The sequence below is a fragment of the Struthio camelus genome, chromosome 25 (genome assembly GCF_040807025.1).
Source record: "Struthio camelus isolate bStrCam1 chromosome 25, bStrCam1.hap1, whole genome shotgun sequence".
In the NCBI taxonomy this organism is placed as follows: domain Eukaryota; kingdom Metazoa; phylum Chordata; class Aves; order Struthioniformes; family Struthionidae; genus Struthio; species Struthio camelus.
The window spans coordinates 7573020-7586335 of NC_090966.1; the positions used below are offsets into that span (position 1 = coordinate 7573020).

Genomic DNA, 13316 nt, shown 5'->3' on the forward strand with positions numbered 1-13316 from the left:
GCTGAGGCTGCTGGTGCTTCAGGGGATCCCAGCGCCCCGCGTCCCCCCCCTTCTCCGTCCCACCGCAGAGCAGGGCAAAGAGCAGTCCCGGCCCGGGGCTAAATGAGCCACCCGGAGCCAGGGGCTGTAAAAATAGAGCTTTTATTTCCCACGTGTGTCTGTGCAGTTTGGGGGCGGGTAGGGGCGCGCAGGAAGGAGAGGGCATGCCGGGGAGGTGTGGGAGGGCGAGGCAGGGCTGGGGGCTGCAGTCTGCAAAAGGGACCGTCGGGGGGTAAAAAAATAAAACTACAGCAATCAGAGCCCTGAAAAACGTGAAGGAAGGGGCCGCGGCCCAGAGCGGAGCAGCGGCCGGCGGGGACGGCAACAGCTCCAGGGCCGCCGCCGCCGCGAGGCCTCGGTGCCGGCCGCGATGTCTCTTGGGAGCCGCTGCCTCGAAAGCGCCCGGAGCCCCCCAAAACGCCCGGGGCCGTCAGGCTGCTGCCGCAGACGGCGGCGCCGGGGCCGGGGAGCAGGGCGGGACAGCGGGGTCCGGCTTACCAAAAAAAAAAGAAAAAGAAAAAAAAGCCCAAACCGCGGGAAAAGAGTATCAAAAGCGTATCAAAATCCCTGCTGGTTTCGGAGGCCGGGGCTCGGCGGAGGGGCAGCGAGGAGGGCGCTGCAGGCGGGACCCGTCCGCCGGCTGGCCGAGGAGAGCGGCCAGCGCGCAGACGGCACCGGGCCGGCACCGGCGGCGGCGGCGGGGGCTGCGCGCTGCCCGGAGCCCCGCGGCCGCGGCCGGCGCGCCGGGGTCAGTGGGAGGCGGCGGGGCCGGAGCGGAGCTGCGGGCGGGCCGGGGGCGGCGGGCGGGCCGAGCAGCCGGCGGAGGAGTGGGGCGAGCGGGCGGGCGGCGGCGAGAGGGGCGGCGCGGCCGCGGCTCGACGGGGCGCCCGGGGCTGCGCGGGGGCCGCCTGCGCCGAGCGGCTGCGCCCGGGGCCGCCGCTGCCCCGGGGACCGGCGGCGGCCGAGCTGCGGGGGCCGGGCGGCTCTGGCGGCACCGGCCCCGGCCCCGGGGCGGCGGCGGCCCCGGGGAGGCCGTAGGGGCAGGCGGGCAGCGGCGCGCCCAGCCGGCCCTGCAGCAGCTCCATCATGCGCTGCAGCTCCCGGCTGAGGTGGGAGACCTCCTGGTTGAGGTGGTTGATCTGCAAAGGCACGGAGAGCCGGGGGCACGGCCGCGCCGTGAGCAGCCCCGCGCCGCCGGCGTGCCGCGCAGCCTGCCGCCGGGACCGGCCGCCTTCCCCGGCGCAGCCGTCCGGGAGACGTGCCCACCCCAGGGGCCCCGGCACCTCCCCGTACCTCCTGGTTGAGTCTCCGGACGTTCTGCTTTATCTCCTCTGCCTCCATGTCCAGGCCTGGGCTGGCCGGGTCGGTCCCTGCCAGAAAACCACCACCGGTTTCAGCCTGGCAGAGCTCCCCAAGGGATGCACTGCCCCTTCTGCTTCCCCCCTTGCAGCCCCCAAGCAGGAGCACGAGGGCCCGGGACGGCCCCGGGGCTCGCCCTGCCCTCGCTGCTCGCTCCTGCCCCTGGCAGAGCCCCTCCAGCCCTGCCGCAGCCCAGCCTGGCCTGACGCCGCAGGTACCTGACGTCGAGGAGTCCCTCGAGGCGCTCTGCAGTGGTGGGTCCACATTGAAGCAGAAGGTTTGTGCCTCCGACGTGCCCCCGTCGTCTTCAATGCCATCCACCACCCTAGGGCAGGGGAGAGGGTGCAGACCGGGGGCGAGTCCCGGGCCGGCCTGGTGGAGCGGAGCGGAGCCCACCATGCAGCCACGCGTGTGCACGGGACGGGGAGCACCGGAGAGGACAGTGTGTGCAATGTGGGGAGGGGGCTGCCCTCTCCCGCACACACACACGGCAAAGTGCGCATGCGTGGCCTGTGGCCCCGTATGCACAGACACGCGTGGTGCATGAGACCCACCAGCATGCACCAGCCTTACCTGGGGCTGAGGTCCGGGGGGCCAAAGCTGTGCAGGGACGGTATCAGCAGCTTGGCTGGCTTCCTGCCACTGCCGGCCTCCCTGTCCGAGAGCAGGGCATCCCGCCGGCACCGTGGAGAGGGGCTGTGGCCCCGGCTGCAGTGGGCTGGCGAGCGGCAGTTGCGCCGCAGGGCTGAGAGCTGGCACAGCTCATCACCCAGCAGGCTGCTGAGGGACCCACGGCGCACTGGGCTGCTGAAGCTGGGCAGCAGCAGCTTGCGGCGGGTGATGGTGGTGGGTGAGCGCTGGAAAACGTCATCGGGTTCCTCGTCGTCCTCGAGGATGGAGGGCAGGGGCTTCTCCGGGGTGCCACCAGTGTCCGGACACGGCTGCGGGTGGGCGCAGGGAGGTCAGGGCCGTACCTGTGTTGGGTGCCGAGGCCAGCCACGCTGCCCCCACCCTGCTCGCCCCCCCAGCCGGGCACCAACCTGTGCTGCCTGCGCCAGCCGCGGGGACCGGGCGTAGCGGAGGAGCCCCTGGGGAGAGAGCACACGGACCCGTCGGCATGTGGACGCGGGGCTGCGGGGGCCCACTGCCGGCCCCGGGGCTCGCCAGGCTGCAGCCCCTCGCCCCCTCCTTCCCCTGCTCCTGTCGTTGCACCACGGCACTGCGCAGCCTTCGCCGAACTCTGCCAGGGCTCGCTCGCTGCCCCGGTCTGCAAGCCTTGCATCCGCCTCGGCTTTCCACAGTGCAAATGCTCTCGATTGCAAACTCGCCAAGCTGCTCGCAGCTAGGAGAAGCCAGGCTGTGCCTGCATGGCCGGGGTGGCACAGCGTCCCTGCTCCCCAGCAGGGCTGCAGGTCCCAGCCAGCACCAGCTCCTCGCATCCTCGCAGCCGCTGCCGGCCTTGCGCGGGGGCATCCCGCCCCAGGGCGGCCGCTGGGGGAGGCAGGGCTGGTGCAGGGGCAGGACACGCACCCACCTCCATCTCGCTGCCCTCCCGCAGGTTGAAGGTGAGGTCCTGGTGGATGTCAGCCGTGAACTTGCTGGCGTACTCGGGGTAGAGTTGCAGCACCTCGCAGAGCCCCCGCAGCCCGATGTACTGCAGGTCGCAGTAGGTCAGCGCCTTCACATCTGCGTTGGTCTTGATCACTTGGTCCTTGCTTGGCAGGTCGGCTCCGATCAAGTCCCCTTTGCCTGCGGGAGGGGATCGGTCACAGCCCTGCGGTGTGAGGGCACCTGAGCTGCCACCCAGTCCACGCGTGCAGCAGGGCCCGCTGCCCTCACCCAGGATGGCCAGCACCACGTTGTCCCGCAGGACTTCCAGGGAGCCGGAGCAGACGAAGTAGTTGGCCTGCAGCGCGTCGCCCTGGCGCAGCAGGTACTCGCCCGGGGCGCAGAACGAGGTCTTGATGTGCAGCGAGAGGGAGCGCAGGCAGCCCCGGCTGGCCGTCTCGAAGACGGGCAGCTGCAGGATGTCCTTGTTCAGGTGCATGGCCACGTCTGCCCGCAGCTCGTCGGGGAAGTCGTGCAGCAGCTGGGGGAGCGGAGTCGGGACGCTGGTGGTGCACACGTGGGGCGAAGGGAGAGCAGGCTTCCCCTGCTGGACCTGCCGCCCCCGGGGGAGAGATCCCCTGCCAGCAATGGGGCATCGTGCAGCGCAGCAAGCTGGGGTGCCCTCGCCAGAGCCCAGCAGCGCCTGGCTGGCAAGCCCATGACACCTCTGGCTGTTGTAATCGGCTCTCTCTGCTCCCCGTGCACGTCCCTGCTCCCCGTGCTGGCAGGAGTCGTGGCCCAGTCCCAGCTTGCAGCGCTGATCCCCCCAGCAGCAGCATGTGTGCATGCACCTTTGCACACTCACATGTGTGCACAGGTGCATGCTTGCACCCGCAGAGCTGGCCTGGCCGGCTCCATCAGTGCACGCTCAGGGTGCAGGATGGGCAGTGGGAGCAGGACTGGCCCAGCGCCACCAACAGCTCCTACCTCGTTCGCATCGATGCCGTTGTTCACCGACCAGGTGGTCTGGAAATACTCCAGCATCCGCTGCTTGAGCTGCTGGGGGAGGCGGTGGACGCGGATGAAGTCCTTGAGGTCCTTCATGCGGGTGTGATAGAGCGAGCGGCGCGAGTACATGCGCTGGATGATGGCCGTGACGTTGCCGAAGACCACGGCGTGCATCAGTGCTGGGGGCCGGGAGGGCAGCGTCAGGCCAGCACCGGGGGCTCTGCCCCGCAGCAACGTGGGGAGCTTCCCCTCGCCCCGCACGGGGGCTGGGCCGCGGGCACGCGCCCATCGGCACCCGCAACGGGTCCCCGAGCCAGCCCCGCTCCCCGCCTCACCCCCGATGAGCATGGTGCAGATGGAGAAGATCTTCTCGGCGTCGGTGTTGGCACAGACGTTGCCGAAGCCCACGCTGGTCAGGCTGCTGAGGGTGAAGTAGAGGGAGGCGATGTAGGCGCTGCGGATGGAGGGGCCCCCCACCGAGCTGTTGACGTAGGGAGCCTCCAGCCTCTTGCCCAGCTCGTGCAGCCAGCCTGCCAAGCAGAGCCGGGGGTCAGCGCCGGGCGCGGGGCCCACGCAGCCCCGTCCCTGCCCTCCGCGGCAGCCAGCCAGGAGGGCTCCAACCCGCCGCTGCTGCCTCATGAGGCTGCTGCCTCCTGCGGGCAGCGGTCCCGGGCGGCCCGGGCGTGCGGCGCTCACCCCCCGCCCCGTGCAGCCAGTGCCGCACCGGCCCCGCTCACCGATGTCCCAGGTCAGGGGGTCATTGCTCTCCAGCTCCTTGCGGCCGATGACGTACCAGATGCATGCCATCCAGTGGGCCAGCAGCGCGAACATGGACATGAGCAGCGTGAGCACCATGGCGCTGTACTGCGAGTAGCGGTCCAGCTTCTGCAGCAGCCGCAGCAGCCGCAGCAGCCGCACCGTCTTCAGCAGGTGCACCAGCGAGGTCTGGGGAGCGGGGCAGGCGGGTGAACCCACGAGCTGCCGCCGGGCCAGGCAGCGCCGCCCGCCGTCCCCCCAGCCAGGGACCCGCCACCACGGGGCCCCGAACGGCCGCAGCTGCCAGGAGGGTGGTGGGCGCTGGGAGAGGCTGGGAAGAGCTCCCTCCCCAAACAGCCGTCCACCGCCATACCCGACGCTCAGCGGGCAGCTGGGCTCAGGGTCATCAGGGCACCGAATGCCCCCAGGAGACGGGAAGGGAGGTGACCAGCAGGAGAATGAAGCGAGCAGCAGAGGCTGGATGTGGTGAAGCTATGGTGAAGCCAGGCTGATCTACTCTACTTTGCAAGGGAAGTCTCAGCAAGAGGCTGTGTCTCGCCTGCAGAGATTGCAGATCCAGCAAGCTAGAGATGCCCTGGGTTAGGCGGGTTGATTTGAACGTGCAGTGATGCTGCTCTGGTGCCATCCGCTCCCAGGACTTCCCACTCTGCCCAAAATGCTTGTCTCCATCCTCCTTTCCCTTCCTGGCCCACGTCGGGCATTACAGGGAGCCCAGGGCCGTGGGGCACAGCCAAGGCAGCTGCGCGTTAGCCGCTGCCGAGGCCAGACACCCACCGAGGCCGGCCGGGACGGCGCGGCTCCTGGGGCTGCTCGGCTCACCTCGGCTCAGCTCCCCGCCACCTGGGGGGCCTCCCACTGCCGCTGCCCCTGTCCGGGCAGCTGCCGCACTGCAAACTCGGTCCCTCAGCAGTGTTTTGCAGGAAATGGCTGCTTGTGCCCTGGCATTGCAGCCCCCCAACGCAGGGCACTGCTCCCCGTGCACCTCTGGCTCACCCTGCCCTGGCAGAGGCTGCCTGCGGCCCGGGGAGCGGCCTGCGCTCCGGCCAGCTTGTTTTTGTGGCCGGCAGCACCAGCTGGGGCACGAGCGGAGCCGGTTTGGCTCAGGGGGCAGGTCCAGCCCCCTAGCACCTTCGCCTTCCCCTGCTCTGCTGCGGTGCCTCCAATAAGCATAATTACAGCCTCTGCACTCGCCTCGCTCCTTCCCTCCCTTCTCCAATTAGCAGAGGATGGTAACGGGGCTGTGACACACTTGTGGCAGCACATCCCTGCCCTGCTGCTCAGCTGAGGCCCTGCGGGGGCTGCTGGAGGCTCAGGCTGGGAGCCTCCGTGTGCCCACATGTGTGCGTTTGCATGCATGCTTGTGTGTGTGTGTGTGTGTGTGTGTGTGTGTGTGTCCGTCTGCATGCACACCTCTGTGCATGCCTATGGGGGGGGCAAGACCATCAATTTTGGAAATGGGAGGCTGAATCTGCATCCCAGCTACACACACATGCCGCTCCCAAATCTAGCCTCCCTCTGAGGGTGGCTCAAACGCCGTGGTAGGAGGCTGGGACACGGTGCAGGAAGATCCGCCCTGCAGTGGGCCCACGGGCGAGGGAACCATGCCAGGGGCTCTCTCCCGCGGGGCTGCCATCGGAGCAGGCTGCGCTGCCGGCTGCTCTGCTCCTCCCCGCGGTGCCGGAGCGGGGCACCCACAGCATGGCCGTCCCCAGCGCTTCCAGGCAGCCCCTTCCCCGCTGCGCAAGCACCGGTGTGCAGCAGCAGCTCCCAGGCGCTTGGGGCATCCTCTGCCCTCCTGCTCGCAGGATTCCCCCTCCCTTCCAGAGCTGTGCAAGCGCCCATCACAAGCACTGCCATGACGTGCAGGCGCACAGGGTATTTGCACCCGTATGTGGATGAGCCCCTCTCAGGCCATCTCCCTGGCCCCTGCAGAGCACACGCGCGTTGTGCGCGGGGCGGGCACTGCCTGCAGCTCTGCAGCGGCGCTTTGGCAGTTGCTGGCGTTTGTGGCTGCCTCTGGTTAAATTAAGGTACGTGGGAGGCTTCCCGCTATAGCTGCCATCTCCGCTTCCCCTCGCTCCCCGAGCCGGCTCGCAGGCAGGCACGTGCGAACCGGTGCCTCCAAAGGGAGCCGTTCCCTGCGCCGGCGGGCCGCGGCGCGAGCAGCACTCACCACGGTCACGTTGAACACGTACAGCAGATCGAAGGGCAGGGCGGCGATGAGGTCCACGAAGAACCACGTGGCCACGTAGTGGATGCAGATGGAGCGGGGGTCGTACACCACCTGGCCCGACTGGCTCACGTACGTGGTGCGGAAATTCAGGATGATATCTGCCCGGAGAGAGCGTGCGGCCAGCGCTCAGTGCCCCTTGCCTCCGCGGCCGGCCGAGCTGGGGCTGGGGGACCTGCGGCCGGTCCCAGTCCCCGGTCCTGCTCCCATGGGTGCTCCGAGCTGAGGTGGCTGTGGTGGCAGTGGGATAAAGCCAGCACCAGCTGATACCGGCAGCAAGCAATGTCCGCTCCCCGTTCCTCCATCCTCAGGGCCTCTCCTCGGGCTGCAGCCCTCCCCTGCCCGGGCTCGTCCTCTCACCCAGGAAGGGCACTCCTGGGCCCCGGCTCCGACCTACCCAGGATGAAGAGCATCTCCACAGCGATGTCGCTGACGATGGTGCTGCGGGTGGCCGATGGGCTGTCCTCCGTGCCCGTGAAGCAGACGTTGTAGGGGACGGTGACAGCCACATAGAAGGTGGCCAGCAGGATCAGCCAGTCCCAGAGGGCCTTGAAGACGCTGTAGTGAAGCAGGATGAAGCGGGACTTCTGCACCGAAGCCACTTTGTACTCAGGGATGGATGGCTTGTTCTCAAACATGTTCTGGAGGAAACGGTAGGGATGGCACCCATGAATGAGGACTGTCCCCACACGAGAGGGGACAGAGGCCCATGTACACCCCTGTCCGCATGAGACCCCCACTGGCTTGCAGGTTCCTCTGATGCCTGCCCAGATGCCAGGGTGATGGACTCGCATTTCCAAGGGGGCACATGCAACATGGCCTGCGCTAAGGTCACCCACAGAGGCAGGCGCAGTATACCCCATAATGGCAAATAAATTAGTGTTATGCTAATACTATTACTGATAATCCACTGGCTGCTGCCCAGAATGCTCCAATGTGCAAACTCTCACGCTGCGGGCAGCCCCGGCAGAGTCTGCTGCCACCCTCTTTGCAAAGCAGCGGCAGCTCTGCTGGGGAGCAGCTAATGCACAGCCTGGGTGAGGGGAGAGCCTGGCCCCTTCCCGCAGCCCAGCACGCTACAGCCTCCACAATTCAGAACTGGCATGCCGAGATGTTTTGCCAGGTCTGGACCCAGCCCAGCTGGTCACGGACCCCCTCCCTGGTGCAGCATTTGCAGGTGGCGCCTGTTGCTGCCCAGGTTTCCCCCTGCCCGGGGGCACCGCATCCACATGAGCAGACTGGCGCAGGTACGAGGTACGTGCCTGTTCCTGCTGGAAACCCCGCTGCCGGCACAGCGCGGTGCCGGAGCCTGGTAACCGCCCTCCCCAGGGCACGCGCTGGCTTTGAGACCGAGCAGCCAGGTTTTTCTTGACAGCTAAAGTGCGATAAGAGAAGCAGGCCTGGAAGAGCTGCCCAAAGGTTGGCACTGCCCATGGGAAGCTCCGTGCGCTCCGTGGCCGCTCTCCTGTTGCCAACAAGCTGCATCCGCACTGAGGACCGCAGTGCAGCTGCCTGGGATCCAGGGCGTTTTGGTGCCCGCAGGAGGGCAGGGAGTTGCACACAGAGCCCCTGCCTGGGAGGCATCGGGCAAAACCAGGGGCTCCCTCGGGCCCTTACACGGTTGATTTTCATCTCGCCGCGGTCCCTCCGGGCAAACTGGCTGCTGAGCCGGTGCAGCACCGTCCGGCCCTGCCTCTGTGCCGCCCGCAGGTGCGAGCTCCCAGACTTCTTGCTCCGTTGCTTCTCTGGAGTGGGCGAGAAAGGCTCAGTGAGTGGGAAAGCTGCCCGGCCACCGGCGGGACCCCTCGGCACGCAGGGTGGCTCAGCCGAGTTCTGCAGGCTCCAGCAGCTGGGGCAGCTCTGTCCCCTTGCTCCCGTCCCGTTCCAGGACACAGCGGCTCCTGGGAGCTGCCATGGTGCAACAGAGCAAAGGCCATTTTGGGGATGCTGCCTGTGCTACCAGGAGCACAGGCTGGGCACACAACGCTGGGCAGGATCCAGCTGGGAACCAAGAACCCCTTTGCCAAGCGCCCACTGTGCATACCGCTCCCGAATGCCAACCCCATCCCATGGTCATGGCTCACCCTCCTTCTTGTCACCCAGGTGGCTCTTGCCCCGGGTCTCTGTGATGTCCTTGAAGGAGAAGAGGAAGAGCACCACCTCCCCCTTCTCGTTCTTGATGGGCATAATGTCCAGCAGGCACCAGAAAGCAGCTCCTGCATGGAGGAGAGGAGCGGTGAGGGCAGGACAGGCCCTCTGCTGCTCTCCGTGCCGGCAGGTTCACCCCGAGCCCAGGACGGGCAGCACCCCGGGGCGCCAGCGCCGCATCCCGCAGGGCCCAGCCCCGCGTGCCACTCACCCCCCTTCTTGTAGAAGCAGACCTCGGTCTGGTACTCCTGCTTGCCGTCCAGCACCTTCTCGATGCGCTGCAGGACGGGCTCGCTGGTCTCTGCCCCGCAGAGGAAGCGGCAGCTGCAGTTCTTCTGCATGACCTCCGTGCGGGCGAAGCCGGTGAGGTCGCAGAAGCCGTCGGAGCAGTAGACGATGGGGAAGCCGCGGAGGACCTGCGCGTTGGCCAGGATGAAATTGCTGTCTGAAAGGAGAGAGACACGGCTGCTGCAGCAGGCAGGGGGCCACCCTGGGAGGCATGAACTACCGCTGCACTGTGCCGGAAGGGGACCAGGTATTCATCTCACTGTCATCTGCTCCCCTCTGCAGACCCTGCTCTCCTCCTGCAGCGGCAAAGTGCCCAGGCCTCTGGCTCCCTGCACCACTCCCCAGGCCACACATGGAGTCCCACCTCCACCGGCCTTGCCCCGCAGTTCCCAGGACCATCCAGCCCACCAAGGGCTGGCAGAGTCAGGCAGAAATGTGCACCATCACGTGAACCAGGGCCCATCTCCAGCCCAAGCTGGGGGGCCCCCGGGACAGGCTCCTGGGGTGGTCCTTCCACTCTGGCACCCCAGAGGCCCCAGCCCCGCTGTGCTGGAAGGGGAAGGAGCCCAGATATAGCTCCTGGCTCCCATCGTCACAGAGACGCGATCCCAAGCGACGCGATTCACGCCTCCCCCTCGCCATCTGCTGCTCCCACCTTCCCGCTGGGGCTACAGCGGCTTAGCAGGAACAGCAGCAAACCCGGCCAGGAGCTGCTGGTGGGGACATGGCCAGGCTGCAGCGCTGGGGCCCCCAGGGGGCCACCCTGGCTGAGAGGGAGAGAGAAAAGCCCCCAGCCCCACTGCGAATGCTTGGGCTGAATCAGGCAGTCCACGCTGAGCCAGGCAAAGGAGATGTGCAGGGGAAACACCATCTCTGCCCTGTCCCAGCACCGCCAGCACTCGTGGCTCCCCCAGCAATACTCCCACCCCAGCAGCCAGGTGGCTCGGGGCAGACGAAAGCCCTTGCCACCCCCCAAGCTCCTGCGGCTATTTTGGCACCACATCCCACCCAGCCGCTGCCAAGGCCATTGCTGGCCGGGCAGAGCAGGGCCCGGAGCAGCACCTAGCGCAGGCGCTGCGCCAGTGGGGACAGATGGCCTCGTGCAAAAGCGACACCAAGGAGCCAGCGCGCGCAGCAGCTGGGCTCACGGCATCCGTGTTCCCACCCGCCAGGGGCCCCTCCACCCCACATGCCAGGCACTGGCAGCAGGAAACACGCTGGCTGCCCGGTTTCACAGCGAAGGAGAGGGAGGCCAGCCGCAGATGACGGCACCCACAGAGAGGCAGCGAAGCCGTGCCGGGACCGCAGCGGCCTGGGCAAGGGCAGAAGGGGCTGTGGAAGGGGTGCCAGCCACACACAGCCTGGGGTGGGGGGGGGCTGCGCCAGGGCCACCGCAGCACAGCTCAACCCCGGATTAGCTCAGAGAAACAAAAATAGCTTGAGGCTGTGACTAAGGCCAGATTTTGGCTCTGATGAGCCAGGATTACTGCGTTGTCCGGGGTGTGTTATTAGAAAGGGAAAAAAGGACTCGCCTTTAGGAGCAGCTCAGCCATGAGAAGGGGAATGTGGCCGTGTCGGAGGCTCAGCGGCCCCCTGCACAGTGACCGGCCTGCCTGGACAAGTGACCTGAGGCCAAGCAGGGAGCAGCTGCGCGGGACAGCCAGGGTTAACTCGCATCATGTATCACTGCAGCTAAAGCCCCTCTCCATGGCAGATAAAGCCGATAACAAACACATCAAACCCGCAAAGCTGGACACTATTTAAAAGTGCCTGGAAGGCGGGTTTGAGCAATTGAAGGCAGGATGCTGTCAGCCAGCTTCATTCCCAGGCATCCCCAGGGCAGATTCCTGAGGCCTTTCTCCTACTCTTCCCAGGCAGCTCCCCTGGGAAGAAAGAGCTGCTGCATCTGAAAGCCCCGATCCAGGTCTCCAGGGCCCCAGGGCCGGGAAAGGGGGATGCTGTCCTTGCTGCCCACAGAGGGCTGCCAGCAGCTCAGAGCTGAGGGGAGCTCCTGGTGCCTTTGGAAGCTGCTTGTCTCTGAGCCGGGGCTGGCTGAGGGGGCTCATTGCTTTGTTATGCATGACGAATCTCGAGGGTAACACCCCCAAGGACAGCTTCTATGGACAAATGACATCCTGTGCCAGCAGGATGGGTCTGGGGGGCCCCTGCTCCAGGTGATCTTGGGGAGGCCTGGGGTCAGGACTGAGCAGGACCTGTCCCTGAGTGGCTGCCAGCAGCTGGCACATGGCACCGCTGCACAATCCCTTCTCCAACGTGCCAGGGCCTTAATCCATCCTAGCACTGGCACATGGACACAGGGAGGAGCCCAGTTCCCAGGGACACTCCAGCACCTCCAACTGTGGAAAGAGGCTGCAAAATAGTCAGCAAGGACAACAGCCGTGCTCCGAGCCCCGGCTCTCAGTATTCACCTCTTCCAGGGACACAACTCCAGGCAAACGAGAGGCTTTTCTAACTAGGCCCTAGAGGTGGGCAGGGCCCCGCACGGCACCTGAGCACCAGGAGGTGAAGCCCGTGGGGACCCCAGGCAGAGGTGCCCGTGGAGAGCTGGCCTGTGCAAGCAAGGGGAGTTTCTCCGGTGCAGAGGTCCCGGTGAAGCCCGGTGCGATGCTCCCCACACCCCTCTGTGCACCGCGGAGGCGACGGGCACACGCGGCTCCCGACGGCTGCACCGGCGGCTCACGGCGCTGGGGATGGAGCCGAGCCCTTTCCCTCGCCCCAGCTGGCTGAAGCCCCGGCCCGGAGGTTGCCCCGGGCCCCCCGTGCGCCGCGGCCGGGGCTCGGCCCCCCGGACCCCCCGGGCCCCCCGGACGGACCCTGCCGCGGCGCCGGGGCCTCCCGGCTGGCCGGGAACTGTCCGTGGTGCTGAGCGGCCCCGACGGCGGCGGGAGCGGCAGCGCGGCCAGTCCGCCCTGGAGCGGGGTCTGCGCGGGGCCCCGGGCCCACGGCGGGGTGCTGAGCCCCCTGGGGGGAAAGGGAGGCCCCGGGGTACCGAGCGCCCTAGGCTGCACGGGGGTCTGCGCGGGGTGCCCAGGTCACCGAGCACGCCCGGGCTGCGCAGAGGGTCCCGGGGGTGTCGACCCCCCTGGGCTGCACGGGAGGGTCCCCTAGCTGCAGAGGTCGCCTGGGGGAAAGGGGGTGTCCGAGCCCACCCAGAGAACACGGATGTTCCCGGGTCACCCAGTCTGGCAGGGCTGCACGGGGTGGGGGGGGTCCCGGGGTGCCGAGCCCGGCTGGGTCTCACGGGGGTCCCCGAATTACTGAACTCGGCCAGGGCCGCCGGGGGGTCCCGGGCCGGCGGGGACGGGATGGAGAGCGTGGAGGGTCGTGTCCCGCCTAGCCCTTGGGGGGGGAGTCCCCGCCCCGGGGCGACCCCCCAACCTCCCCACCGCTTCCCGGGGGCACCGCCCCCCCCTCCCCGGACCCCCCGCCGCAGCGGGCCCTGCCCGGGAGGCGCAGACCTACGTGTGCCATCGAAGCGGGTGGCAATGGTGTCCAGGAAGGTGTTCTGCGGGGCCAGCAAGCCCTTCATCACCGGCATGGTCCCGCCGGGCCCGCCCGCCGCCCCCGGGCCCTCCGCAGGTGCCACCGGCTAATCCCGGCTCGGCTCGGCTCGGCCCGGCCCGGCCCGCCCGGGGCCCCCGCTCCGCCCCCCGCCCCGCCCCGCCGGCACCGGGAGGGGCCTCGGCTCCGGCAGCCACCGGCCCCGCGGCACCGGCAGGCACCGGGGGGCACCAGCCCTTGGAAAGCCAAAGCGGGGGGGTCCACCGAGGCTGGGGAAGGGGCAGGATCGGCCCGTTCGGGGGCATCTGCCCAGTCCCAGCCCACGGTGGGGTCCCACTGCAGGAACGGGGGCGCGGAGCTGGTGGAGGGTCCCGGCACCCTGCAGAGCCCCGTTCCC

General features: G+C 68.0%; 1 protein-coding gene across 2 annotated transcripts; it reads right to left on the bottom strand.

Moving 5' to 3' along the window:
* Window positions 1–1089: 1089 nt before the first annotated feature.
* KCNH4 (potassium voltage-gated channel subfamily H member 4) lies at window positions 1090–13017 on the bottom strand. 2 transcript variants are annotated; one of them, XM_068919316.1, is made up of 16 exons: window positions 12881–13017; window positions 9321–9554; window positions 9046–9177; window positions 8579–8706; window positions 7359–7602; window positions 6905–7062; window positions 4692–4899; window positions 4290–4484; window positions 3934–4133; window positions 3238–3487; window positions 2933–3147; window positions 2439–2486; window positions 1972–2339; window positions 1617–1770; window positions 1333–1409; window positions 1090–1178 (listed from the first exon to the last, which is right to left on the bottom strand). In XM_068919316.1, exons 1-15 carry the CDS (start codon window positions 12954–12956, stop codon window positions 1362–1364), a joined length of 2658 nt encoding a protein of 885 aa, XP_068775417.1. In that variant the 5' UTR covers window positions 12957–13017; the 3' UTR covers window positions 1090–1178; window positions 1333–1361. The 2 variants fall into 2 exon arrangements, with proteins under 2 accessions (XP_068775417.1, XP_068775418.1); XM_068919317.1 differs by lacking the exons at window positions 1090–1178; window positions 1333–1409; window positions 1617–1770 and having other exon boundaries at window positions 2187–2339; window positions 2929–3147.
* Window positions 13018–13316: the final 299 nt, after the last annotated feature.

What these genes read in the sequence shown, in the direction of transcription:
- KCNH4 (XM_068919316.1), bottom strand. Translation starts at nt 12,956, where the DNA reads ATGCCGGTGATGAAGGGCTTGCTGGCCCCGCAGAACACCTTCCTGGAC. An exon ending in CCTGGGTGACAAGAAGGAGG is followed by an intron (nt 8,707 to 9,045) that starts GTGAGCCATGAC and finishes CGCCCACTCCAG; the next exon opens with AGAAGCAACGGAGCAAGAAG. An exon ending in CCCCCTGACCTGGGACATCG is followed by an intron (nt 4,485 to 4,691) that starts GTGAGCGGGGCC and finishes TCTGCTTGGCAG; the next exon opens with GCTGGCTGCACGAGCTGGGC.